At 42.9% G+C, this 25,097-nt stretch overlaps 3 protein-coding genes across 7 annotated transcripts; all 3 read left to right on the forward strand.

Moving 5' to 3' along the window:
- The first annotated feature begins 2,482 nt into the window (after positions 1-2,482).
- Positions 2,483-10,303, forward strand: hp1bp3 (heterochromatin protein 1, binding protein 3). 4 transcript variants are annotated; one of them, XM_034586285.1, is made up of 13 exons: positions 2,484-2,655; positions 3,129-3,213; positions 4,284-4,476; positions 5,204-5,266; positions 5,379-5,535; positions 5,625-5,768; positions 5,879-5,938; positions 6,117-6,256; positions 6,671-6,761; positions 7,458-7,617; positions 8,124-8,235; positions 8,613-8,774; positions 9,254-10,303. In XM_034586285.1, the coding sequence occupies exons 2-13, from the start codon at positions 3,147-3,149 to the stop codon at positions 9,747-9,749; spliced, it is 1,845 nt and encodes a 614-aa protein (XP_034442176.1). In that variant the 5' UTR covers positions 2,484-2,655; positions 3,129-3,146; the 3' UTR covers positions 9,750-10,303. The 4 variants fall into 4 exon arrangements, with proteins under 4 accessions (XP_034442177.1, XP_034442176.1, XP_034442174.1 ...); XM_034586286.1 differs by lacking the exon at positions 5,204-5,266 and having other exon boundaries at positions 2,483-2,655; XM_034586283.1 differs by lacking the exon at positions 2,484-2,655 and having other exon boundaries at positions 3,106-3,213.
- A 1,788-nt stretch (positions 10,304-12,091) lies between these two features.
- sh2d5 (SH2 domain containing 5) lies at positions 12,092-17,513 on the forward strand. Of its 2 annotated transcripts, none has more exons than XM_034586444.1 (10): positions 12,092-12,250; positions 12,745-12,810; positions 13,587-13,667; positions 13,740-13,814; positions 13,930-14,076; positions 14,449-14,649; positions 15,032-15,215; positions 15,637-15,742; positions 15,832-15,991; positions 16,397-17,513. In XM_034586444.1, the coding sequence occupies exons 2-10, from the start codon at positions 12,760-12,762 to the stop codon at positions 16,598-16,600; spliced, it is 1,209 nt and encodes a 402-aa protein (XP_034442335.1). In that variant the 5' UTR covers positions 12,092-12,250; positions 12,745-12,759; the 3' UTR covers positions 16,601-17,513. The 2 variants fall into 2 exon arrangements, with proteins under 2 accessions (XP_034442335.1, XP_034442336.1); XM_034586445.1 differs by lacking the exon at positions 12,092-12,250 and adding an exon at positions 12,282-12,366.
- A 704-nt stretch (positions 17,514-18,217) lies between these two features.
- On the forward strand, positions 18,218-25,097 carry kif17 (kinesin family member 17). The gene is made up of 14 exons (XM_034584712.1): positions 18,218-18,812; positions 19,303-19,449; positions 19,903-20,004; positions 20,247-20,436; positions 21,254-21,706; positions 21,833-21,927; positions 22,042-22,243; positions 22,328-22,431; positions 22,576-22,691; positions 22,960-23,188; positions 23,733-23,991; positions 24,107-24,168; positions 24,257-24,383; positions 24,682-25,097. The coding sequence occupies exons 1-14, from the start codon at positions 18,582-18,584 to the stop codon at positions 24,870-24,872; spliced, it is 2,508 nt and encodes an 835-aa protein (XP_034440603.1). The 5' UTR covers positions 18,218-18,581; the 3' UTR covers positions 24,873-25,097.

Below are 25,097 nucleotides of genomic sequence, written 5' to 3' on the forward strand. Positions count from 1 at the left end.
TGCTCGTTCTCATGATTTGTTCTTTCCATGGTTGGTGCTTATAGGGGATACGACTCAGTGTGTGTGGGTGTGTGTGTGTGTGTGTGTGTGTGTGTGTGTGTGTGTGTGTGTGTCTCTGTCTCTGTGTGTGATAAACTGAGACAGTTGTGTTGTGTCGGAAGTTGCTGTAGCATCGTCAGAAGAGTTGTGTGATCAGACCAGGAGGAGCAGCTGAGAGATGAGCTGCCGTCGCCTCAGGATCAACGACACAGGTTCCACTCGTTTGGTCTGTTGAGTCATCGAAGCCCAAACAAACAAACAGCACCGTGTCGTTGAAAGTGTCTCAGCAGCTTGTCGCCTCATATATTTCTTATTTGTACCATCTTTTGTATGTGTGTGTATCTAGATTGTGTGTTTATGAAGCTATGACGTGTTTGAGTGTTGTCCGGCATAATGTGGTCACATGACCACCAGATCACCCAAAACACACCCACTGTGAACATGGATACCGGAGACGTATTGGTTAACTGATGACTCAATTTATTGGCAATTATCTAGATAATTTGTTCCAAGCAATAATGTTGCACTGTTAAATATGACTGTACATTTTTGTTTCACAGGTATTTTCAACAACTGAGCTGAAGATTAGACCCAAAACCCTGAAATATTCACTTTACTATAAAATATGACAGAAAAGTGGCAAGAGGCTGAAATATGCAAATATTGTACAAATGTTTTTTATTATCACTGTTGCTTTTTCTCAGTGAAGGTTAAACGCTCATGTTTCAGGATATGAGTTCTCTGTTCAGTGTGTGTGTCCTTAAAGGGTTTTGGTTTTTTTACTCTTGAAACAAGTGACTGATGTTTACAGATACACAACGGTTGTCTACCACTGCTGATCAGAAGAAGTTGTTTTGTTGTGTCATCATTAGACAGAGTTAAACAGATGTTTGTTCCACATTATTTCCCATGAAGGTTTTTCTTTTATCGGTTTTAACTGGAGTTGTTTGTCTATATTCAGTTTATTAAGTTGAATATGTTGGTCCACCCATGTCTGGACTACCAACTGAGCAAAGTGGGCAACTGCCCGAGACCCACAAGGATCCCAAAAGCCAGAGGTTTCCCCTCCATGTCATCACTACATAGTTTCATTCATTGAAAGTTTCTTCCCAGTTTGCACCAGTGAAGTAGAATATCATATGTTGGATCTTCCATGAACCATTTAATGGTGATGTGTTTTTAAATTCGAGTTTTAAGACTAATATTGTTTCAGTTAATGTTTGTGTTGATTTTATTTGATCAAATTGCTTCAATTGTTTCTCTGTGACAAGAAGTTAAACACTCACCAAAACTCAGGCACAGTAGTATTAGTAACCAACCAGTTTGAGTTAGTTATAGTTAGATAGTTAAATAATTTAAACTTAACAAGCTGTCAAAAAAACAAACGATGTTTAATCTCCTAGAAAACTGAGAAACTAGCAAATAATCAGATTTGAAGGAACAAGTGATTCTTTACTTTTAACAAAGGGCCATTGATCATTGTCTACAAATTGATGAATCATTTAATCCGAGAGCTGGTTGGTTTCTGTGTGTCTGAGGAAACTATCTGTTAATGATTCTTCTATTGTAACAGATGAGGCTTCTCAGATTTAACCAAGGTTAAATTGGTTTGTATAGTTTCCAGTGAAGAACTACAGCTCCCATGAGTCATAGCAGACATCCTATCAAAATCTATCAGAGGTAGAGATTGTTTCAGGATTCAAAGATCTTCATTATCTTCATATTCAATTACAATGAACATGAAAGAGGCTTCTCTCTCCAAGATATCTATATATACACATGTAAAGATGTATATAAATAATATGAAAAGCAAATGGTAGCCTCAGCAAATACCTACATAAAGAAATTAGAATGACTTTTTATTTTATTTTTTAGATTTAATTATTATACGGCTATATTTCATTAGATTTTAGTTTTAATTATTTCAAATCTATATATTAAATTTCATTTAATTTTAGATTATTTTTTTCCATTAAAATATATACATATATTTTTAATAATTAGATTTTATTTTATTTTTAGATTCTCATTTTGTTTCATCCTTAAAATTCAATTAAACTTGATTGCAGACACAAGTGTCCATATCTATAAATGAAATAAAAATACAAACAAACATATAAATACAATCATAGCTGCTCACATATCCAAGATCAGATTATTGTTTAGACACATTTGTTCCAGAAACCAGAGGAATAACTTTCTCAGTTAAAACCAAGATGACATTTGTCGAATCAGTTAATCGACACAAAGTTGTACGTAAAATAAGATTTTCCTCCTATATTTATATATATATATTTAATCAGGTTATTTAAATAAGCTTCTGTTGAATGACACTTAAACTTTGAGTTGAGTAAAAACGCATAAATATCAGTATTATATTGAAAATGGCTCCTCACACTCGCAACGTGTTTTTGAATACATTCGAAACGTCGGAGAGGAAACAGCGGCCCCCGGCGGCCGGCCGGCGCCACGACAGTGGGAATCCTGCGACGTGACGTGCGACGCGGCGACGTCACCAACGGTCGTAATGGGGCGGGGCCGCTGAGCAGGAATCTAAATAAAGGATCGTGCAGGATTCAAACTACAAACTCTTTCACTTTTCCTCCGACTCTTGAGGTGAGTTCGACCCGCGGTGTCGTTCGTTGTTCGCCGGACGCGCAGATGCACGGAGCCGGTACCGGAAAACACGCAGGGGCCGCCGGGTTTCCGCTCTTTTACCCCCCCCCTACTCCGGGCCAAGTGAAATGAATTTTATCTGCCGTGTGCGACGCCATCACTGTGCGTATAAACCAGCGGACAAAATGGCGAAATAGCTGTTTAAAAAAAAAAAAAAAAAAAAATCCTCGCCGCTCCTCTGCAGGGCTCGAGTGAACGCGGCCGTTTAGCTAAATGCTAGCGCTCGAGTCCGTGCACCGCCCGACCGCGCTCCGCGTTTCACCAGAAACAAACGCACCTCTTTTATTCGCGTTACTCTCGTGTTTTCGGTGCACTGGGCCTCAATGAATGAAACCCGGTCCGGGCAGCGTCACCGTGTTTCCGCCTCTCACGCTCACCCCGGCCCCGGCGTCTGTTGTTCTCCCCCCATGCAGATTCATCCCGTGTGTGTGATGCCGATACGCCGAGCAGCAGCGACTCCGACCCAGGAGAAGGCCCCCTCCGCTGCAGCAGAGAAAGGTGAGGCCCCCGGGGTCGACCATTACCTGAGCTCCAGAGCCCTCCAGGTCCCCCCTCCCCCTCCCAGTCCCCAGATCCCAGCCCCCAGATCCCAGCCCGGCACCAGTCCCCCTGCAGCCCCTCACACACACACGCACACATATACACACACACCTCCATGAGTCTGGAGGTGGATGTGTGGTCATCACTTTTCTAATTTCATAACCATAATAATACGTTTTTATCCGTGTAGCACTTTTAACACTGCACAGAGACATGTGAGAGGATTAGAAGTATAAATAAAGCTGATGTAGAGTGCACATCATATTCAGATTTACACGTTTCATCACACAAATAAGATAATTGTGTAACAATCAAATCCACCACATTGCTCACAGTCATAGATGTCGGTCCTTTCATCAACTTCCATGAATTATCCCCTGAGAAAACCCTAAGAATGTCAAAAAACGAATATCCTGGGTTAGAGCAGTCGTCCCCTGACCAGTCGTCCCATTCGCTTGCCTAAGTGTCCTTGGGCAAGATGCTAAATCCCCAAATTTGCACCTTCTCATGCTGAAAGGCTACATGTTGATGTGTGAATTGTTGAATGGCCAGAACAGTACTAAAGCACTTTGAGAGGTCATCAAGACTAGAAAACAACTATATAGTTACAGACCATGAACAAAATGATCATAAATCTGTTTTTTCCATTGTTGGTGTTAAATTAAAAGATAATTCTGCCCCCCCCCCCCCCCCCCTATCCAGATCTGCACCAAAATGTTATTGGTTCTTCTCTGACCCAAACTGCTTCCTTCCACCTAGTCTCAACCTTTCCAGTAGTTCTTGTGTAATTTGCAAAACTGACGGACGGGTGAAATCAACAGATGACGTCTTTAATTATCTAGTTTTGTCACAACTGAAGAAGATGCTGAACATCAGAACATCTCTACCAGTGGATACAAAAACACTTAAAGGATCCTCTCTTCTCTATTAACTATAAATTAAGGTTAAATTTTAAAAAAGAGCGGATCTTATCGCTGGTTTTAAAAGCCTGGGCACTTTTTTTACGCTAATCCCTGTCTCCCCCTCAGAGCCCGAAGCCTCGGAGGAGTCGCCCTCTGCTGACGAGGAGCCGGCGGCATCTTCAGCCGCAGCGGCCGAGACTAAGGAGGGTCAGAGCGAGGCGGCGGCGACGGGCGATGCGGAGCCCACAGAGAACGGAGAGCAGAAGGCCGATGGCGAAGCCGGGGAGGAGAAGGGAGGAAAGGGCACAGAGAAGAAAGAGTGAGTCTCAACCAGAGAACGAGTTTGCAACTCTGAACACTGCGATATTTCACTTTGATATCACTTTTATCTGTTTATATGATCCTTACCTCTGCTGGATAACTGCAGACTGCTCCTCATGGTCGCAGTGTTGCATTTCCACAAGATGTGACCTGTCACCGCCACATTCATCCCCCTCTTTACGTAGCTGTCAGACAGATGTACCCGTCTCTTGCAGGAGACCCGGAGGAGGAGACCACGATGGCATCGAGAAACTGTTACCAGTTCAGTCCGTATCTGAAAACTCAAAGAGCAGCATTGGCTGTGATGCTTTGTTCTGTACATTTCAGAATAAGGCTCAGATAATATTTTGTCTTCCGTACAAAATAAAACTGAGCACAATGGTCTGAATTCTAGTAAAATCCGTTTACCTGTAGGGATCAAATTATGGGGCATTTAAAATCCCAAAGATCGTTATACAAACCCAGAAAATATGTAAGGAAACATTAATGTTTCCACTTAGCTTCAGTCAGGGACTTAAACCTTTCCTTCAAACCTATCAGCTCAAAGTCTTGGTTACTTCTCCTCCTTCTCTTTTCCCAGAGCTGGACAAAGAAAAGATTCACTTTTCTTCACACAGTTCAGTAGCTTAGAAAACTCCAGTCAGGGTCAAACTATCATGGTGGTCATTAAGCCAGATGTTCTCAAACTTCATTTTGTCTTTCCCGTCGGTGACAAATGGACAAAGTGAGAAATGCAAGGACTGCGGGGCTGGACAGTGCGCTACACACTGCTATGTTCTCCTACTAAGGTGAGGATGTGATAAAGATAAGGGTGAAAACGATCACAGTGAAATATCGCTTCCAAAGAATCAGGCCGCTTCACTCAACTTGTGTCTTGCTCCCTTTTTTTTTTGGCGACAGGTTAAAGGATGGCTACAAGTACGAGAAAGCCAAAGTCAAGAAGGTCAAACGGACGATTCCTGCGTGGGCTAGTGTCGCCTCCAGCAAAAAACTTCCGGTTACCAACTTTGCAGGAACTCAGAACAAAGTGGATAATATCCTCATTGAAGCGATCACGGTGTGTACAGAGTCTGGAACTCCAGCACAGTCGTACAAGTTACATTTTTCCCCCTTTTTTGAATGATTTCTATTTTCTTTTCTTTTCAGTCTTGTAACGACAAGTCCGGGGTTTCGTATCAGTCCGTCATGAAATTCATCGGGAAAAAATATCCAGACATGGAGCTCGACAGGAAGAAGTTTCTTATCAAGAAGGCAATGAAGAAGCATCTGGAGAAGGGAACAATCAAACAGGTGAAGAATAAAAGTCTATATGCTTTCACTATGTGGGGATAAATAGAAGAGTGGTCTGGAAACTGGAGGAAACAACATTTCTAACAAAGACGTCTCTTTCTCCGACACAGCTGAAGGGTAAAGGCCTTTCAGGAACCTTCGCTATTGGGAAGCAGACGGCCTCGTCTAAGGTACGTTACAGCAGAGGTGGGAAGGGGAGTGATGCTTCCATTACATACTCAGCTTTAACTTCAACGGTTCTGTAGATTTGGGTTTTAGGTGCAGGTCTGAAAACATTCTGGTATTATTAAGAACATGAATTTTAAACCTTCAGCAAGAGATCTTAGTACAATGTTTGGTTGTTTTTAGAAAGCTGGTCAGAAGCAGGAGTCTCTGGGAGATGCTCTTCCTCTCATCATCACTCGGCTCTGTGAGCCCAAAGAAGCCTCCTACAATCTGATCAAGAAATACCTGGAGCAGCACTTCCCCAACTTCAACATTGAGAACAGGTACAGTCACACATGCTTCACGAGCAGGACAAGTACCGTTTGACCTGCTTTTATAAAAGTGAAAAAAAATTCTTGTGGATATGAAATGTTGTAGTAACCTGCAACGGTTAATTTATCCTTGATGTAAGATTTTAATTTTCTTTATCAGAGTTTGAAGTCAAACTAACAATTTACCACAGACTCAAATTATTTATTTCTCAACATAGTTAAGCTTCAGGCATGAATTAATAACAAAGGAACAGAATTTGAAATGACAATCTACCAAATAAAATATATGAATTTAGTTTAAACAGACGGCTCTGTAGTTTTTACCGTTGCCCTTGATTTCAATGAGTCTATATGTTTTACAAATGAGTCTATATTAATGTTTCTTTAGCTGTGATTATTGATAATATGAATTTGTTTCATCCTCAGGCCAGACGTCCTAAAGACGGCTTTATTAAAGGCAGTGGAGAAAGGACAACTGGAGCAGATCACTGGGAAAGGAGCCAGAGGAACTTTCCAGGTGAAACTTGTATTCATTTTTACTTCAGTGACAGATGTTCTAAACAATGACTGATGAAATGAAATCCTATTTGATGGACAATGTGCATCACTGGTTTCTATCACAGATTCTGCTCCTAGCCAATTATCTTCTGTGCATTAATAACCTTTATAAAAGTGTTTATCTTATAAGATACATTTTGTTTTCACCACTAAAGGACCTGTTTGCTTCCCTCTGCCAACTCGAGCATCACTGTTTTGTTATACAGTTTTTGTGATATTAGATATTTCCTGAGGAAACAAGTGTTTTCAAGTTCTCTCTTTTTTTTTTTTATACTGGCAGCAATGAAAAAACAATTATGCTGCTAAAAGATACAGACTCTCTGAAATTGAGATGACGGACTGGGGATTTGTATGATTTGAATTAAGGATACAAACAACTGTTGTTCCTAGATGAATCTTTTGGTAAATACGATGTCAGAAGATTGTGAATAATGTCAAATCTCATGTTCCCAAAATCCAAGAAAAATCTTGTTTATCATGACTAATGAAACCAGACAAATTCACATTTGAGCAACAGAAAACCATTTTGTTTTGACTCGGAACGATTGTTGAGTTTTCCACGTAATTTGTCTGTAATTGATGAACGGACCAGTTCTCTGAGCTGTGGTTTGAACCGACCTTCCATCCTAAACGTGTTCCTATCTGCCCGTCACAGTTAAAGCGTATTGGGAACCAGGTCCTGCTGAAGGGCAGCACCTTGGAAGATGCCATCACAGCCGCCATCACAGCCATGAACGAACCTAAAACCTGCAGCACCACCACTCTACGCAGATACCTAGTAGACGCCAACAAGGACAGGAAAGAGAACCAACTCGGTGAGAAGCACTCGCTTGCGTACAAGGCTTGAATTAAAGGTTTACAGTTGGAAAACCATCGCTGGTGTTTATAGATCTGTTCTCCATGTTGGTTACATTGGATTTATATAGACGCCAGTTGTCTCAGCAGAACATTCAGCACCTCATTCATTAGTCCTAGGTCCTGTTGTTTGTGCCCCTGACGTTCGGAAGCAGTTAAACAGTTGTTTCCTCTTTAAATGAAACATTAGATAGTCAGTGAACAAGCAGGAAGACGTCAGGAGTCATTCATAAACAGAAGTGGATTATGGTGCAAGATAATTAATGTTTTGTTGCTTCTCCTGTTATTGGTGCAATCTGCTGGAACACACACAGCTTTTGTTCTCTGCAGAAGATGAAACTATTCGTTTAAACATGTTTTTTTTAAGTTGAAGCCTGCAGAGTTTAGACGTTCACTCTTAATAAGATTTTAGCGAGCAAAGTTTGTGCGTCCGAATTGAACTAAAAGCGGATCTTCTTTTCTTCAGTGGCCAGTCTGAGGAGGACCCTGACAAAGTGTAAAGTTCTGGGCTGGATGGAGCAGATCACTGGTCACGGCTTCACAGGAACCTACCGGCTCTCGTTCCCTTTCTACCCAAGGTAAATAAACTGCAGTGGAAGTAAAGGAGATCAGTTCATGTTCAAAATACATTTTGTTTTTCTTTATCATGTTTGTCTCTATGTACAAGAATCAGATTGTTTCCCTGCAGCAATTATCAATGCAAACTGAAACACGGATGATCTTCTATTTATGAGACATGATCAAATTATTAAATCATCATCTCCTGATATAGGATACTTATTATTCTGAGGTTCTAAGGAAGTTAAAATAAATGTCTCCAACTTATCATCTTTAGTGGATGCCGTCATAGAATATAGTTTCACGAAGTTAACATATTTTAAATAAATAATAAATTAACCTTCCCTTTTATTTTGAGATATTTTGTCATGTTTTTAACTGAGATTGTTCTCTTCAGTCCCACCATCCTGTATCCAGACAAGTTCCTCCCAGAGCCTGAGAAGAAAAACGCTGCAACTCCATCAAAGCGGAGGCGCACGGCTGATTCTTCTGACGAGGAGGAGTCGTCGTCGTCAGAAGAAGATGAGGATGAGGATGACGAACCCCCCTCCCGTAGAAGGTAGGTGTTAACTTGTTTTAATTAACAAACGTTGATCGTAAATGTGAGCAGGCGTGTAATCATTCCTCATTAAGACCTAATGCACAGAATTAAAACTCACTCTAAAAACTGAGAGCTGTTTGAAAACAATCACCTAAAACCTGAAGGTTTTCTGAAGAGCTGACAGAATTCCCAACGTTAATTAAAAAAAAGCAGGCTAAGAGCGCTAATAAACAAACCACATTGACCATAACGCATTTCGTGAATCACGATGAGTCAGTCACACGTCTTTAAAACGATGACATCGAGGATACAATGCACACGTCTCATGCGGCTCTAAAGCGAGAAGCACGCAGACGTCTTAAATGTACATACACGCAGATGTTGCATCAAGTCTAATTGGGTTCATCAGTGTTGTATTTCAGGAGCCCGACACCCACATGTGTCTGTTTGTATCGTTACTGCTTGTTAGGTGACTTGTCTGTTCTCGTCACTCTTAGGAAATCTCAGAAGAGGCCTCCCCCCAAGGCTCGCCGTCCTCCACCGGCCAAAAAATCGCGGAGCTCCAGTCAGTCAAAAGCTAAAGGCAGAGGACGTTCCCTCGCTAAGAAGTCTCCGGCCAAGAAAGTGGTCAAGAGATTGGGAAAGAAGGAAACCACGACGCCGCCTAAAGCCACGCCCGTCAAGAGAGGCGCTCCTGCAAGAAAGCCCAAAACGCCAGTCGTCAAAAAGCTGAACAAACGAGCGACCAAGCGGCCGGTGTCCAGAGAGTCGTCCCCCGAGGAAGCTGTAGTCACAAAGGAGACGACAAGGGTGTCCAAGCGATCTAGAGCCGAAGAGTCCACCCCTGAGAAGCCCGCGGCTAAAAAGGCAGCGACCAAAGGTGGATCCAGGCGCCCTGAGCCAGAAGAGTCATCCCCCAAGGCGCCCGTAGTGAAAAAAGCGGCGAAGGGTGTCAAGAAGACGACTCGTAAGTCAAAGAGAGGGAGGAACTGAGCCCAGGAGCCACTTCCACGAACTGGGCCGCTCTCAGTTTGCAGCGCTCGCTCTCTCGTTATCCTTGTTTTCTCCTCTTTTTAACGAGGCCGTAGTTTATTTTTTATTTCTATTGTAGAATAAGAATGTTACGTCACCCTAACATTAAGTTAACTGTTCATGGAGGGTTTCCCAAGTTCCTTTTTGTAATCCTCACGTGTAGAAGCTCAACTAGCATTGCCGTCAAAGCAGATATGTGTCCAGCTGCCAGTCAGGATCCGACGTTCTGTAAACTAGAGCCACGTAGTGACTTCTGTTTTTATATCTCCCTCTCATCCACTCTGTAGGTGTTGGCAGCACACATTCCTAATATCAAATGACGTGGGTGTTTCGGAGCATTGAAAAGAATGTCCATTTTAAATCAACCACGTGGGTTAAAATCTTAATATTTTATAAATCATGGATTTTAAGCCTGTGTTAAAACATTTCTTTTGGCCATGCAGCACTGCACCAGAATCTGAACTGTTATCCATACTTGTCCATTGTAAAACTATGTTTTTAATTATTTGTTTAAAAAAAAAAAATTTGATCAGGCCTGCTGGTGCCAGGCTGAAGATTTAACAAGAGAATAAGATTAGTGTTCATTTCAAAACAAGTCACATCGGGTAAAAAGTCTTTTTATATATATATGTGTGTGTGCGTGTGTGTGTGTGTGTGTGTGTGTGTGTGTGTGTGTGTGTGTGTGTGTGTGTGTAATCGAGCATATACATAATGTGATTCCATTGCTTCACAGCTGTAATTCAGTACAAACTGTAAGAAATGTGTGTTGTGAATAAGGAGGATAATAGCTCATACAGTACATACCCTGCATGCATGTATTCCTTGTGTTGTTAAGCTTTTTTTTCCAAGTCATTAATAAAATGGCTATATTTGTAAACTTGCTGTGAATATCGTCATTCCATCGACTGGGGGAAAATATATGAACTCTTAATTTGTTTTTTTATTTTTCTGCTCAAACTACACTTACCACCTGTGTGATGCTGGGACAAGCAGGTGTTAAAGGGATTTTATAATTTACAGGATGTGTTGGAACTTCCTGGATGATCAACCAATCATGGTCTTCAATGTCTGATCATGTTAAGATCATTTTAAGTTCAAAACTTCACATTTATATGTTGGACTTAAGTTCATGAAATGTGCTTTGTACCTATGAGTGGGGGATTGAGTTGTGCGGTCCAATCATGAGTCTCCACTGTGAATCATTTTGTTTCACACTATTTTTATAGCATCAAAAAACGAATTAAAATCAAACTGCTCAGAAACATGAACATGATTAAAACTACCAAAAGTGACAGGAGCAATCTTAAAAATATATTTATCGCAGACTTTGACTGTTTAGTTTGGTTCATGTCCCATCCATTAACACAGGGGAGGTGGAATGTATGAGCTATACTGCTGCCACCCACCAGGAGGCGAGTGAGATGCCCTGGCTTCACTTTTGGGGAGCTGTCATGTCCTTCAATTCAGGGGCTGCGTCCTTTGGGGGACTCAGTCTACGTGGCCCATGAAGGTTAAACTGGAATGAGACAGTCTGGTCCACAGATGATTTCTGAGATCAGCGTCTGCTACTCGTCCCACCCTTGTTGCTGTTTCCTAGCAACTGAACTGAACTTGGACGAGAAAGTTTAAATTCCCCTTGTGTTTTTTTTAAAAACCATGTTCTGTTAGCAGTTTGGTTAAGTTGAAGCCCAAAACTAATGCATCAAACGGCACCATCACCACTTTGAAAAATGGTTCAACACTAAAGCGCAATGAATCCTGGGCCAGAAAGGACCCACCCATCGGAGCCTGCTTTTCTCGGAGGTGGAAAGACAAATTGGTCGGACACATTTGCAGGAATCTTCGAAATGGGACAGTCTGGTCGCTACACTGTGAAGCACTCCACATGCAACCTCGGAAGGACGTGGCCCCCGAATTGAGGGGACAAGCAGGTGTTATACGTCCAAACCTCTGGACTCCGTGTTGCCCTCTAGTGGCTGTACTGCTTAACAACCACGTAGCATGTAGGCTACATTGTACGAAGCAGGTGTATTTCTCTTAGTATGTAAAGGCAGCATGACTGAGCTTTAGATGTGACACCTCTTTATTCTAAGTCAGTGAACCATCAAACTAACCTTGAAGTTGATATTTGTTTTAAAAAAGTGACCTAGTGTTACTTTAACCTGATTCTATTGCTACTTTACATCCTGGTATGTTCTCATCTGCTTTGTGACTGGAGACTTGCGCAATGAAGAGGAATGTGAGGATCCAGACAGCAGCAGGGGGGGAGGAGTGATTCACTGCGATAAACTTCAACTGAGAGAGAGGAAGAACAGACACCTTCCTCCTCCTCTTCCTCCCCGGAGCTCCGCCTCTGGCCCGGAGCTCACACCTGGAGGACGGAGCGGCGGCTGCAGGTAAAGCTGAGGAAGAGCTCGGTGTTCTCGGGCTGAGGAGGAGGAGGCAGCGGCGGTGGAGAACAAGTGAGTACGAGGGATTTCAGAAGCTGTTCACCGACACGTGGACCGGGTCCGGGACCCGAGACACTGAGGGGGAGTGCGGGTCCAACACTGGAGGAAACTGTTCGGAGTTTCAGCAGGCTGTGATTTGTTTTCTGAGACTGTGTTTGGAGCATGTCAGGACTGATGAGGCCGTAAAACACGTCCCGACACTTTGAAGGAAACTCTCCGCGGCGTTAACTGCGTCTTTCACTGCGTTGGAACTGAGATTTAACGCGTTAAACAGTTCACGTGTGAAAATCCCAGAGCAAGTTTTCCTGTCTTCATGTGAATCTACTCTGCTCCACTTTACACGAGCTTATCATTAACATCTAATCTCCTGTTCCACTGTTGTTGTGACTGTTTCACTTTTAACTTCCTAAAAGTTGGTGTCTTCACAGGGTTTGTAATTTACTCTTTTTCTTTTAATTTGTTGTCCTTTGCTGAGATTTTCTGTTTTTATATTTATGATTTGACAGAGAAAGTCAGTCATCATGGGTGAGGCTCCAGTGGGTGAAGATGGTGCAGTCACACGATCAGCGGAGGTAACCCCAGAAATATACATTTATATATATTTGCATGCAGTAGGTGATTTGTAAGGGGATGAGAGGGATGCTAACTTTGCCTGTTAAAACAAAATGACCCCAAAAAAACCTCCAAATAAATAACCTGCCAATCCCAACATCCTGTCTCAGCCTTTATGAGAGAATGTGTTGTATTCAAACAACTTAATAAATCACTATGGAGGCAATTCATTTGGAACAGCTTGTACAAAAAACATACACAGATTTAAGGTACGATATAAGGGAGCTATTTGAGGGATGAGAATATATATATAAATGATAAAGTTAATAACGATACAAAAGGTTTAAAAAGCTAGTGCCTACAAAATCACAGGATCCGTAGTTTATTTTTAAAAGTAGAAAATGGCAGGAGGACGGTGTCTTTGCCTCGCTCTCCCTCTCTCTCCCACACAAACGCATGGAACATCTGTCTCACTCAGATTGACCATCGAAAGAAATCCTACCCTTGTTGGTGGCTGTTAACATTTTGCTCTTCCTTGGCAGGCAGGGGCAGATTCAGTATAAACGCGGTAGATAACGCTCGTATGCTTGTTGCACGTTCATGTAAAGAGCAGGTGAAAATCCCCCCCAAATCCAATGCATTATTATTTTTGCTTGCGTACACACACAGGGGTGAAAACCACACGTTGCTGTGTGTAATGAAGCATCACCCTCCCCCTGGTAAAAAATTAACAAATCGCCCACGAGTGTCCTCTTGTTCCTGTGTGTGCTCAACTTGCCTTGTCTGTGCTGTGAAGTATGTCGGCTCATTTCCTGTGGATGACCGCTGCTTGGACGACCAGATAGAGCAACTGCACGCTCAGCTGAAAGTCCTGAAAGTAAGTACAGATCTAGCAAAAAATCTGTCCAATGCAAGTGACAGCAGCTAAAACCCTGGTTGTCCCTCACAGACGTGCAGGAGGAGACGACAAGTGTCCCTGAAATTCTCCATCAAAGGTGTGAAAATGTACAATGAGGATGAAACGGTAAGGATTTGTCTCTGATGATCTCACTACTGTTTTAACCTAAAACCTGAAATGATTAAAGTTGTAGAAGTGGTTTCAGTCATCTGGTGTCTCTGCTGCCCCCCCCCGTCCGCAGACCCTCCTGATGGCTCACGCCCTGCGCAGAGTCTCTCTCTCCACCGCCCAACCCGCTGATGCTCAGTTTGCCTTCGTCTCTCACAACCCAGGCAGCACTGACGCACAACTGTACTGCCACGTCTTTCAGGCTCGGCATGCCAGAGCGGTAAGGGGACGTCCAGATTAGACCTTTATTCAGGTTAAAGCTGCTTAGAGCTATGCCGGGAATTCACAAACTACCTACCAGTAAGAATGATTAGAGGGTAACTTGCCCCTCCACCACCAAAACCACAAAATGAGAGGGAAATGTTTCTTGAGAACACCACCACAGCCCATAATCCTGATAGTATTCATTAATTTTGTTGTGAACACATTCAAAGGGATTGGACATTGAAAGCTTAGTCTTTATTGGCCGGGATTTGTGTTTCTTTGCGTGTGTAACTGTTTTTATATTTATAATTCTACTACTTTATAATAATTCAGTTTGTCACATGACACAGAAAACTGTTGAGCAGTGTTAACCCTCTCTCTCCTCTAGGCCCAGTTCCTGAATCTGCTGCTGTGCCGCTGTTTCCAGCTGTCGTACCTGGAGAAACACCCCGACGAGGCCCAGACGCACTCCGAGGGCTCGCTGCCTCGTCGGAACCCGTCACTGCTCAACCACGGCTTCCCTCTCAGTGTCAGTGCCCTGGTGTCCTTCAGGAGAGCCCCCTTCCAAGGGCTGCTGCCCGGCCTCAAGGTTAGAACCTGAACGTCCTCTCCGCTCTCTACTCGACAGGACACAACCTGCAGCATGGATACATTTCATTATTCTCACTTTGTTTGTAGTCGTAAAAAACATTAAATCTTAGCTAATTGCAGCTTTTTAATCAAAGTTATTTTCGGCTGTTTGGTTAGCAGCACACACTTATGGAAACCTCTGATGTGGTTGGAGCGGATGACTGTAGAAAGAAGTCTGTGATAAGCTGTCGTCACTTTGTCACATATGAATGATACAATTATGGATTTATCAAAGTGTCTGTGGTTAACGAGACAAAACAAATAAAGACTGTGGCGACAACTGACTGAAACTAAATCCTCACAACACAACGAGATAACATTTTCTTTTCCCTCATCCGTAGAAAAACAGCAAGTCCTTCGATAACACACAAAGCAGCCAAGACGACGTGTTCCCCACCTCCTCCCCCTCGCTGGTTCGCAAGAAAGCCATCCGCACCAAAGCGCTGTGCTCCGGGGCGTACCGCTCCTTCACTTTCACCCCCCTCAAACAGCGCCTCGTTCAGGAGCGCCTGAACGCATCACAAGGTGGGCCCGGTGTTCACAGAGTGCTATCAAGAGTCAGAGAGTTGATTAGGTAAAGAAAACCCCCCTCAGTGTTGGGTGATGGCGACCACTCACCGTCTGTTGTGGTGTCGAGAGGAAGTTTTTACCATTTCCACTTTTTGATAGAGGTGACAGATACAATTCTTGTTTCATGTGGGTCATTTAAAAAATGTTTAAGCTTCTCATTGTTGAGTTTCTCAGTTTATTTGACTTGTAGCTTTAACAAATTGATACACAAGCTGTGGTTTTATGGATTATTTCGTCAAATGTTGCCTTCACTGATTTTCTGGGTTGTATAAAACGTTTTTCTCCACAAACGTGGGTTGTGGATTACCTCAACTATTGAAACTCTGGAGATTAAACAAATCCAAATCCAAACGATTTCTTCTCATGTGTGAAACAGAAAAGGCGGAAGACAAGACACCAGCGAGAAGGTCCCGTGCTCCGAGTCTCGCGGAAACAGAGGAAGCACTGGCTCATGCGGTGTGGTGTTGGGCTGGTATCGCAACGTGAGGATCCCCTGAGCATTTAAATAACTTCTCTGACAACAGATGACGAACTATAGAACTTGTCGTTTTTCTTTTTCCCAACATTTCAGTGACAGCAGCTACTCTCTGCTGGCAGACGATGTTCTGGGGTCGTACCTCCTGTGCCCTCATCCCAAAAAACCCAAATGCGGCTCTCTCATCATTCGCTTCCCCTCCGGCCTGATGACACACCTCTTAGAAAACTCTCGTACGGGGAAGTTCCTGCTGGAGGTAACTGTTTCATCCAGGCACGAAGGCAACTATCAAGCTAATATGTGCTGAGATTCATAGTGGGAACAAAATCATAAGATGTAACATAAGATGACTGAAAGGAAGGAAATGGTTTACTCTCCAGAAATGTCTTTTTTATTAGTTATATTATGAATAACATTAACCTTTACAATCAGGTGGGTTTCTAGGATAGAACATTGATATTTCAAAGATACTAATATCAGATATTTCCGACAAATGTCTAACACTAACCCTTTTAAATAGAATCCTCCATAAATGTTTTCTTGGGTACATATATTTTTTATCTGTTGGGGATGTGTAAAATATCAAATACCCAAGTTTATAATTTGGTGTAACACTAGTTGTGACGTGACTTTCATTTCTTTTGTTCTGTCTCTGTGTCAGAAATGCAGGACTGAGTTCAGTTCCATCGCAGAACTGATTGAACACTACACCGAGACCCAGGACGAGCTGCCGAGCCTCCTGAGCTGTGCCCGAGTGAACCACTGCTACGAGTGGGAGGAGAACACCGGCAAGCAGCCGCCTGTGAAGTTGCCCAAGGTCTTCAGCATAGCCAAACTTAAAAGTAGCTCCAGGAAATGGTTTTAAACTCTGCGGACTGCCAAAGTCTGAGGATCCAAACTAAGTAACACCTTTTCTTTCTCTTCTGCACAAACTGTAAATCGGCTCTTACTTAAAAATATCACATTTGGTGTTGGGAGAGGATTCACAGACTAAAATGCATCTATCAACAGTGTCGGCACTTCATGTAAATAGAGTACACGTCATTTCCTGGAAGGGTACTGCTTTATCAAAGATGTAAGCATATATTTAATGCTTGCTGCTTGTATGTCTTTCAGTATATATTTTCTAAGTGTTTTTATATGTGCCTGCAGGGCGTCAGAGGAGGTGATCTGGGTTTTTAATGGTGTGATATTGAGAAACTCAGATTGTTGCACCTGAAGCCATTTTTTTAAATCTTTTTTTTCTTGCGTTATAAAGACAAATGTATTTTATCGTTTCATTGAACTTAAATCCCGCTTGCATGTTATTTTTTTCTCAGTTTAGACATTAGACCTGGAGAACATGCAAGTGGTTCTATACAAGGAATTTCCTGGTTTAAGAAAACGTTACAGGGACATCAGTCATTTTCTAAGTCATTGGCGTATATTAGAGCACTTATATCGTGGCCATGATATTTGAATGTATTCAAAGTTTCTGTGTTTTTAATATTTGTCAGTCTAATATGTTATCTCGGTTTTACTGGTCATTTTAAGTGGTAAACTGGTATCTTGTGTCCTGATGTCAGATCTGTGGTTTTTCAGCAGAGCATAAACCAAGATGTCATGATATAAGATTAAGTTTGCATTGGGATGTTGGTCATCATAAAATAATCTGATATTATTTTTCCTGTGTAAGGAGGCATATTACAGTGAATGTTATATATTTATTGTAAGTCAAATGTACCATCTTTTCTACATTACACAGACAATCCTTTGTTGAGATTAAAATACACGTTTTCTTCCATTTTCAATCCAGTTTAATTGATGAAACTTCATGATGAAACCTCACCTGAAAGATGCTGCTTTTCTGCAGTGAACACGCACATGGTGTTGCTTGATTTCTACACTCAGATACATGCACTCAGTTGGGGGTTCATTAAATACAGCGAGCTAATACCGATAGTCTAAAACAAACATCTGCAGTAAATCACTACCGTCATAAGGTCAAATGTTTATAGAAGTCTTGATTGGTCATTGAGGAGGATCAGTTGATACAGGTGAATCCAGAAACATCTTGAACCTGTGATTTACTGCAAAACTGTTCCTTAACTTTAAACTGCATTAGTTTTTAACTCTAGTTCTATTTTATTCCACTTGTCTCACCCCCAAAATGAACAATCAAAATGTGTCCATCTTCATCGTTGCAACTTTTTGAAAACAAAATGCCTCCGTTCGTTTTACTTCATTCTAAAACATTTCTGTGACTCTCTTGAATATAGTACTTTCTTTCTAAAGTTGTACAGCAACTCTCCCTTGTGTGTATATATAGCATTATTTCTACTTTATTGTGTATATAGTATTTCTGCTTATATTCTTACTAGTGCTGCTACTTTCTTGTGCTGCTGTCATTTGTGAACTTTCCTTTTCACTACAGGTTCATCTTATCTAACAGATAAACTTACATTTAACCCTGTAAAAATAATGAGGATGGATTAACTTAAACTCTTATTTAAATGGTTGTAACCGGACACACTGACGTTACCAAATCACAATCACTGTTAATATGCTAACCTCGACCTCACCAAGATGGCCGCCGCTCTCAGGCCTTTTGCTCACGGCCTCAGCTGTAGTTTGTGGTCGCTAGGCAACGTGGAGACGCTGAGTGGAGAGGAGCTGAGACGATGCAGGAGAATCAGCTGCGGTTCTAGAAGTAACTCCACCTCCGTTCAGCTTAGTTTCTCTTTTTTAATTCTTCTTTGACCACTTCTTGTCACTCGTGATGTTCTCCAGCCATCAGCTGTTGAGATGTTTAGTGTTTGTTAGCTAGTTCAGCTCTGAACGTAGCTTCTTCTACTCCTTGGTGAGTGATGGGGTCGGAGTCGGTGAAGGTGGTGGTCAGGTGCAGGCCTCTGAACGACAGGGAGAACGCCCTGGGCTCTAAGACGGTGCTGACCATGGACCTGCAGCGCTGCCAGTGTTTCATAGAGAAGCCCGGGGCGGCCGATGAGCCTCCCAAACAGTTCACCTTCGATGGGACATACTTCATCGATCAAACCACCGAGGAGGTGTACAACGAGATCGCCTACGCTCTGGTGGAGGTGAGTCTGTTGCTGTCAGTATGAAAACAGAGGGACAGTGTGCAGATGTGTGCAGCTTCACAGTCACTGGACACCATCAGTCCATCTTCAAGGACCTATATCTTATTGCTACTGATGGCAGACCTCATTATTTACTTAACAGTCTGCTGTCAGTCACCTGTAAAGGTCAGCTGTGTGTGTGTGGGTAGGTAGGTAAGTAAGAAAGTGGGTAGTTAGGTAGGTGGGTAGGTAAGTGTGTAGGTAGGTAGGTAAGTAAGTGTGTAGGTAGGTAGGTAGGTGGGTGTGTGGGTAGGTAGGTAGGTAGGTAGATTAGTAAGTGTGTGGGTAAGTAAGTGGGTGGGTAGGTAGGTAGGTAAGAAGGTAGGTGTGTGTGTGGATAGGAAGTTAGGTAGGTGGATTGGTATTCACCTACCTACACACCTGTACCTAAACGTAAAAAAGCCGGATGCAAAACATCACTGATGACCTTTATTGTTTTTCTTTCTTACAGGGAGTCACTGAAGGATACAACGGCACAATCTTTGCCTATGGACAAACTGGAAGTGGAAAGTCGTACACCATGCAGGGGGTGTCCGAGCCTGCAGCCCAGAAGGGAGTCATCCCTCGGGCGTTTGAACACGTCTTTGAGAGTATTCAGGTGAAGGCATTGTTATGGACATTATTTATAGTTTAGGTGTATTTTATTAATTTAGTTTTTTCTCTTTCACCCAGTTTGCATTGTCTTATTTTTGGGGCCCTTTATAACTCAGGATGACAGAAAATAGGCTGAGAACATTTTCCAAACTCACCACATATATTTGTTATAATACCGAGTCCCTTTTTCTCTATTGCAGTATTTGTAAGACCCAAGGTTGAGTTAGGAAGCCAGACAGATGTCAACAACTGTGGGGGGTGGGGGGTACATAATATCTCTTCTTTGAGACAGACAGAGAAGACACAACAATGATTTGGCAAGATGAGCCAAGGTTTAGATATTTGTCCAATAGTACAGCTCAGATTTGCTGGTGGCAATACAACTTTTAACATACAGCTCATCAGCCTGGTACTTTGCGTACTCAATCATATTCATGTATGTTTGTGTGCAAGCTAGTGTGCAGAAAATACAAAGTTCCTGGTGAGGGCGTCGTACTTGGAGATTTACAACGAAGAAATCCGAGACCTTTTGGGAAGCGACACCAAACAGAGACTGGAGGTGAGTCTGTTAAATCACCGGTAACAACATTGTGTAACGTTAGGAGACAAAACTATTCGTGTTCTTTGTTAAATACAATGATTGTGAAACCTCTTTCTCTGACTGTCCTGACAGTGAATGCAGCGCTTAGTTGCCATGGTGATTTTAAAGAACAGTAATGATGTGGATTCCTGCAGGTGAAGGTGAACAGGGTGACACATTTTGATTATGTTTGTTTCTGTGTGTGGTTGATGATTGTTTAGCTGAAAGAGCACCCAGAGCGGGGGGTGTACGTGCGCGACCTCTCCATGCACACCGTGCACAGTGTGGGGGAGTGTGAGAGGATCATCGAGCAGGGCTGGAGGAACCGAGCTGTGGGCTACACGCTGATGAACAAAGACTCCTCCCGCTCCCACTCCATCTTCACCATCCACTTAGAGATCTGCAACATCGGTGAACACACACACACACACACACACACACACACACACACACACACACACACACACACACACACACACACAATTATACAATACTGTTATACAATACTGTTATCACACAACTGTTTAATGTATGATAAAGAAGTTTGCATTAGCCCGTAGAGGTGTGGTACCATTATGTCTAATCAGCGGCAGCTCAGTTTTCCAGTTAAACAAAAATTCCACCTCCTGATATCGTCAACCTCGTATTAATCTTCTTTCAGGTGCACCCACATCTTTTATATAACACATAAATATGTGTCTTTCACTGGAAAGTGTTTACAATGTCTAAAAAAAACACAAGAATGTGTAAAACATTTTCCATGTAGCTGACATGGTTGTGAAAAAACAACTTTGTATTTTGCTTTACTTACTATATTTTGTGGAGAAACTGCCCTTTAGAGACTTTATAGAATTATAGAGCAAGTATCGTGAGTATAAGTAAAAGCTTTACAATACAAAATAAATTTGGTGCAAAAATCACAGTCAAAGAATATAAAAAACAGTGTTGCACAATAATATCAATTGATCGAGCACAAATTGACCAAAGTCTTTTACAGAGAGACGTCAATTAGCAATACAAAATACAAAAAAAGTATATAAATGTATTGAAACACCACTGGCATGATGTCTGCATGATGACAAAAAAAATTGCAAATAAAACTTTAAGTACATTTCAAAGTATTTTCTTTACCTGTGTTTGTAACTAAGAGTGGATTTTTGTATTTAATACATCTATACACTGTCATGTTGTAGTTTCTTTACATTGTCTTTGTCACCCACTTCCTCAGATGCAGAAGGGCAGGACCACCTCCGAGCAGGTAAACTCAACCTGGTTGACCTGGCAGGAAGTGAGCGTCAGTCCAAAACCGGCGCCACTGGCGAGCGACTGCGTGAGGCCACCAAGATCAACCTCTCCCTGTCGGCCCTGGGCAACGTCATCTCAGCCCTGGTGGACGGACGCTCCAGATACATCCCCTACCGGGACTCCAAGCTGACCAGGCTCCTGCAGGACTCTCTGGGAGGAAACACGCGCACCTTGATGATCGCCTGTCTCTCCCCGGCTGACAACAACTACGAGGAGACCCTGAGCACGCTGCGCTACGCCAACCGGGCCAAGAGCATCCAGAACAGGCCGAGGATCAACGAGGACCCCAAGGATGCTCTGCTCAGAGAGTATCAGGAGGAGATCAAGTCACTGCGGGCCCTGATCTCAGGCCAGCTGGGCATGGCTGACCTTTCCAGTAAGTGATGTATTTCAATTTAGGGGAAATAGAAACTCTTTTAATTTAAATATGACTAATTATTGACAGATGTCTACCTATTATTTTCTTGTTTTGATTGATTTATCGTTGGTCTTCATCGTGCAGCTCTGTTGGCCGCTCAGTTGTCTCAAACGTCCCCTGATCTTCCTTCAAGGCCAGAGTCAAATACCACAGAAGCAGAGAAGGAGCAGATAAAAGAGGCAACTCCAGGCTGTTCCCACACCAATAAATCACTTCACTTCTCCAAATGCATTGTACAAGGATGAAGTGATTCATGGCTCTGTGCTCTGCTCTCTCTCGCTCTCGCTCTGCAGGAGTATGAGGAGAGGCTTGCCAAGTTACAGGCCGAGTACAATGCAGAGCAGGAGTTCAAGGCAAAGCTGCAGGAGGACATTGCTGCACTGCGTTCCTCTTATGAATCCAAGGTGTCCAATCTGGAGCAGGCCCGAGCCAGCAGGGGGAGCACTGTCCCAAAGAATGATGACAGGAAAACGTCGGGACACAGCAAAGACACTTGTAAATAGATTCTGAATCAGCTTTTCCGTTTCAGTGCTTATTCTTCTGTCAATTATTCTGTCAATCTGTCATTTTGTTTCCCAGCGTCAGTGAGCTCGAGCTGCATGACACAGTTTGCTGAAGAGGAGCTCAGCGTTAAAACGGACGCCTTGTGTCTCAGTTCACCTGGAGAAACGTCTTATTCCAAGGTACAGTCCTCCACCACCATTACCACTTCTTATCCAAAATAATCGAGGTATCCAACACCACCTGAAACAAGTATGTAAAAGAAGTAAACAAAGAAGGATTGTTACAAACTCCTTGGATGTTACTTCCTTGTGTTGGTGAATCAGCTTCCTGCTCCTTGTGCTGAAGTTGAGGTCCATGAAGGTTCCGGTGGAGACGAGCTCATTGACTCAGAGGACGTCACCACAGCAGAACCTCTGGACCAGCAACATGTCCTGGAAAGGTTCGAGGCCTCCTGTCGTAATACAAAATTACAATTGTTATTATACAATCCTGGAAGAGGATTTCAAGTGTTTAAGAAACAACTTACCAGCCCTACATTTAATTTATTTCTTTTTAACATTGCACACTGGATATGGAACATTATCCGACATATTGTGGCTCTATTAATAATCACGACACCAGGACATTAAGCATCTTCCACTGCCTCTTGTTCTAACACACTTTGATGGTATTACTCCATCACATCCCTTCACCTCCCTCTTCCACAGGCTGCAGCAGCTGGAGCAGCAGGTTGTCGGAGGAGAGCAGGCCAGGAACAAAGAGCTGCAGCAGAGACACCGGCAGAGGAAGAATCTCGCCGACCAGAGAAAGGTGCAGCTCATCCGAGCGCTGTCGGAAAACAGCGAGGAGAGTGAAAATGTGCTGCTGAATGTCTACAACTCCATCCAGGAGGAGGTCCACGCCAAGAGCCAAGTTCTGGTCAAGGTGCAGGGAAAGGTGGGTCACAGCTGCTGTAAAACAAGTGGGACTTACAGGACTGTAGGTTTGGAGACAAAGGAACATTCTGATATAACACGATTTTTTTATTTAGTTTATTTAGTTTTTCACTGTAGCTGAGACTATACTTAATGAAGTTTTCTTATTCTTATTCGTATATGTCTTATTAACCCAGACTCATGCATACTATTGAGCTTGAAAGTAAAAGCATTTTATCAACTCTCACAGTAGAAAATTAAAAACCCTCCAGGATAAGAGGTAGGGAGCATAGACTGTATTTAAAGATGGACGACTTGACAGCTCCCCAAAAGTGAACTAAAAGTTTCTTGATTTCCACCTGGTGGCTGCAGTGTAGTTTATAAGACCTGCCCCCTCCATGTTAGTGGATGGGACATGGACATAACATGACATAATGATACATTTTATTTCATGGGACCTTGTGTCAGAGCACAGATATAGTTGCTTACTGGTTCATACTATTTGATACTGATGACTTTTATGCACCACCCTTCAACCATAAAGCCACATTAACCTGCTGTGACAGCTGAAAGCAGCCAAGCTGGAGATCCGTGACCTGCAGGCAGAGTTCGAGGTGGAGAGGAACGACTACCTGGCGACCATCCGCCGGCTGGAGAAGGAGGGACAACTGCTGAACAGCCTCCTGGAGCGCATAGTGCCCCTGGTGCGCCGCGACTGCAACTACAGCAACCTGGACCGCCTGAAGAAAGAGGCGGTGTGGGACGAGGACTGTGCCGCATGGAGGCTGCCAGATGTGATGGTGCAGAAAACAACGCTGCCTTCAGGTGCAACATATGAACAGGGGAATTATAATAAAGGTTTTAGCAAACTTCTAAATCCTAAATGGGTTTTGCAACTTCTTCCATGTAAATCGTATCCTGTTCTGTTTCTCTTTCACAGCCGTTCATCCAAAACCATCAACCAGACGAGGCTCAGCTGCTGATGGTGGAGATCCATTCTTGGTGTGTTGATGTGTTTTATGTTTCATGCATCATGTTTTACTCCCTCAAACTGAAACCCTGACGCAGCCTCACCCCTCTGTGATTGCAGCAGGTGGAGGAGGACCGGTATAAGGAAATGCTCGACCGCAGTGACAGTGAGAACATCGCCAGCAGCTACTTCAAGTCAAGGAGGACCAGTCAACTGCTGCTGGGGGGGGACGCCACCAGGGGACACGGTAAGAGCAGGACCTGGAGACTTCTCCACTGATTGTAGAGAATTGTATAGAAACCTTTCAGTTAAAAAAGAATAAAGTCTTGTCTCTCTGGGCTATTTCCTTTGGAGGTGTCAGTCCTTTGAGGGGGAACAAATGTAAAAGAAATATAAAGTATTACAAAGAAAGTAATCATGATTAGCTACGAAAGAGTTAAGAAAAACCTAAAATTACTTTTATATTTGATAACTTTTCCTCAGTTACAATGACACATGTTTACATTTTGGCATCTTCCCTCATATGTTGATCTCTTCTCCTTCAGCCGTCCACTCTCCTCCTCTTGTCACCGGAGCAGCCCACCTGTCACTGAGCAGTTCTGCTGTGAACCCACCTGTCGGCTCGGACTCCGTCGTGCCTCGACCCTTCCGCCTGGAGTCGCTCGGTGCCCCCGTGTCCAATGGTAAGGTGAAGCGCAAAAAGAGCAAATCTCACATTCACAGTGAGGGGATTTAAAAAGACTGTGAACTCTCATCTGCTACTTTCTCTAACACGTCTCACTGTGTTGTTGACTTAAAGGTCCAGTGTGTAGGATGTCGAGGAATCTAAAGTGGAGTATAATGTCAATATTTATGTTTTAATTAGTGAATAATCACAGTTTCTGTTGACTTAAATCGAGCCCTTTATGTCTACATCAGGGGCGGGGCCTCGCTTAGTTCTCCTCCACACTTTGGAAGGGGA

Source organism: Hippoglossus hippoglossus, chromosome 5 (genome assembly GCF_009819705.1).
Source record: "Hippoglossus hippoglossus isolate fHipHip1 chromosome 5, fHipHip1.pri, whole genome shotgun sequence".
NCBI lineage: Eukaryota > Metazoa > Chordata > Actinopteri > Pleuronectiformes > Pleuronectidae > Hippoglossus > Hippoglossus hippoglossus.

Bases quoted from the DNA above. Each gene is read 5' to 3' on its own strand.
- hp1bp3 (XM_034586283.1), top strand. From the start codon at position 3,123: ATGCAGATTCATCCCGTGTGTGTGATGCCGATACGCCGAGCAGCAGCG. The intron at 7,618-8,123 runs GTGAGAAGCACT...TCTTTTCTTCAG, and splicing joins CAGGAAAGAGAACCAACTCG to TGGCCAGTCTGAGGAGGACC. The intron at 8,775-9,253 runs GTAGGTGTTAAC...CGTCACTCTTAG, and splicing joins GAACCCCCCTCCCGTAGAAG to GAAATCTCAGAAGAGGCCTC.
- kif17 (XM_034584712.1), top strand. From the start codon at position 18,582: ATGGGGTCGGAGTCGGTGAAGGTGGTGGTCAGGTGCAGGCCTCTGAAC. The intron at 19,450-19,902 runs GTGAAGGCATTG...TGTGCAAGCTAG, and splicing joins ACGTCTTTGAGAGTATTCAG to TGTGCAGAAAATACAAAGTT. The intron at 21,707-21,832 runs GTAAGTGATGTA...TTCATCGTGCAG, and splicing joins GGGCATGGCTGACCTTTCCA to CTCTGTTGGCCGCTCAGTTG.
- sh2d5 (XM_034586444.1), top strand. From the start codon at position 12,760: ATGGGTGAGGCTCCAGTGGGTGAAGATGGTGCAGTCACACGATCAGCG. The intron at 15,216-15,636 runs GTGGGCCCGGTG...TGTGTGAAACAG, and splicing joins GCGCCTGAACGCATCACAAG to AAAAGGCGGAAGACAAGACA. The intron at 15,743-15,831 runs GTGAGGATCCCC...CCAACATTTCAG, and splicing joins TGTTGGGCTGGTATCGCAAC to TGACAGCAGCTACTCTCTGC.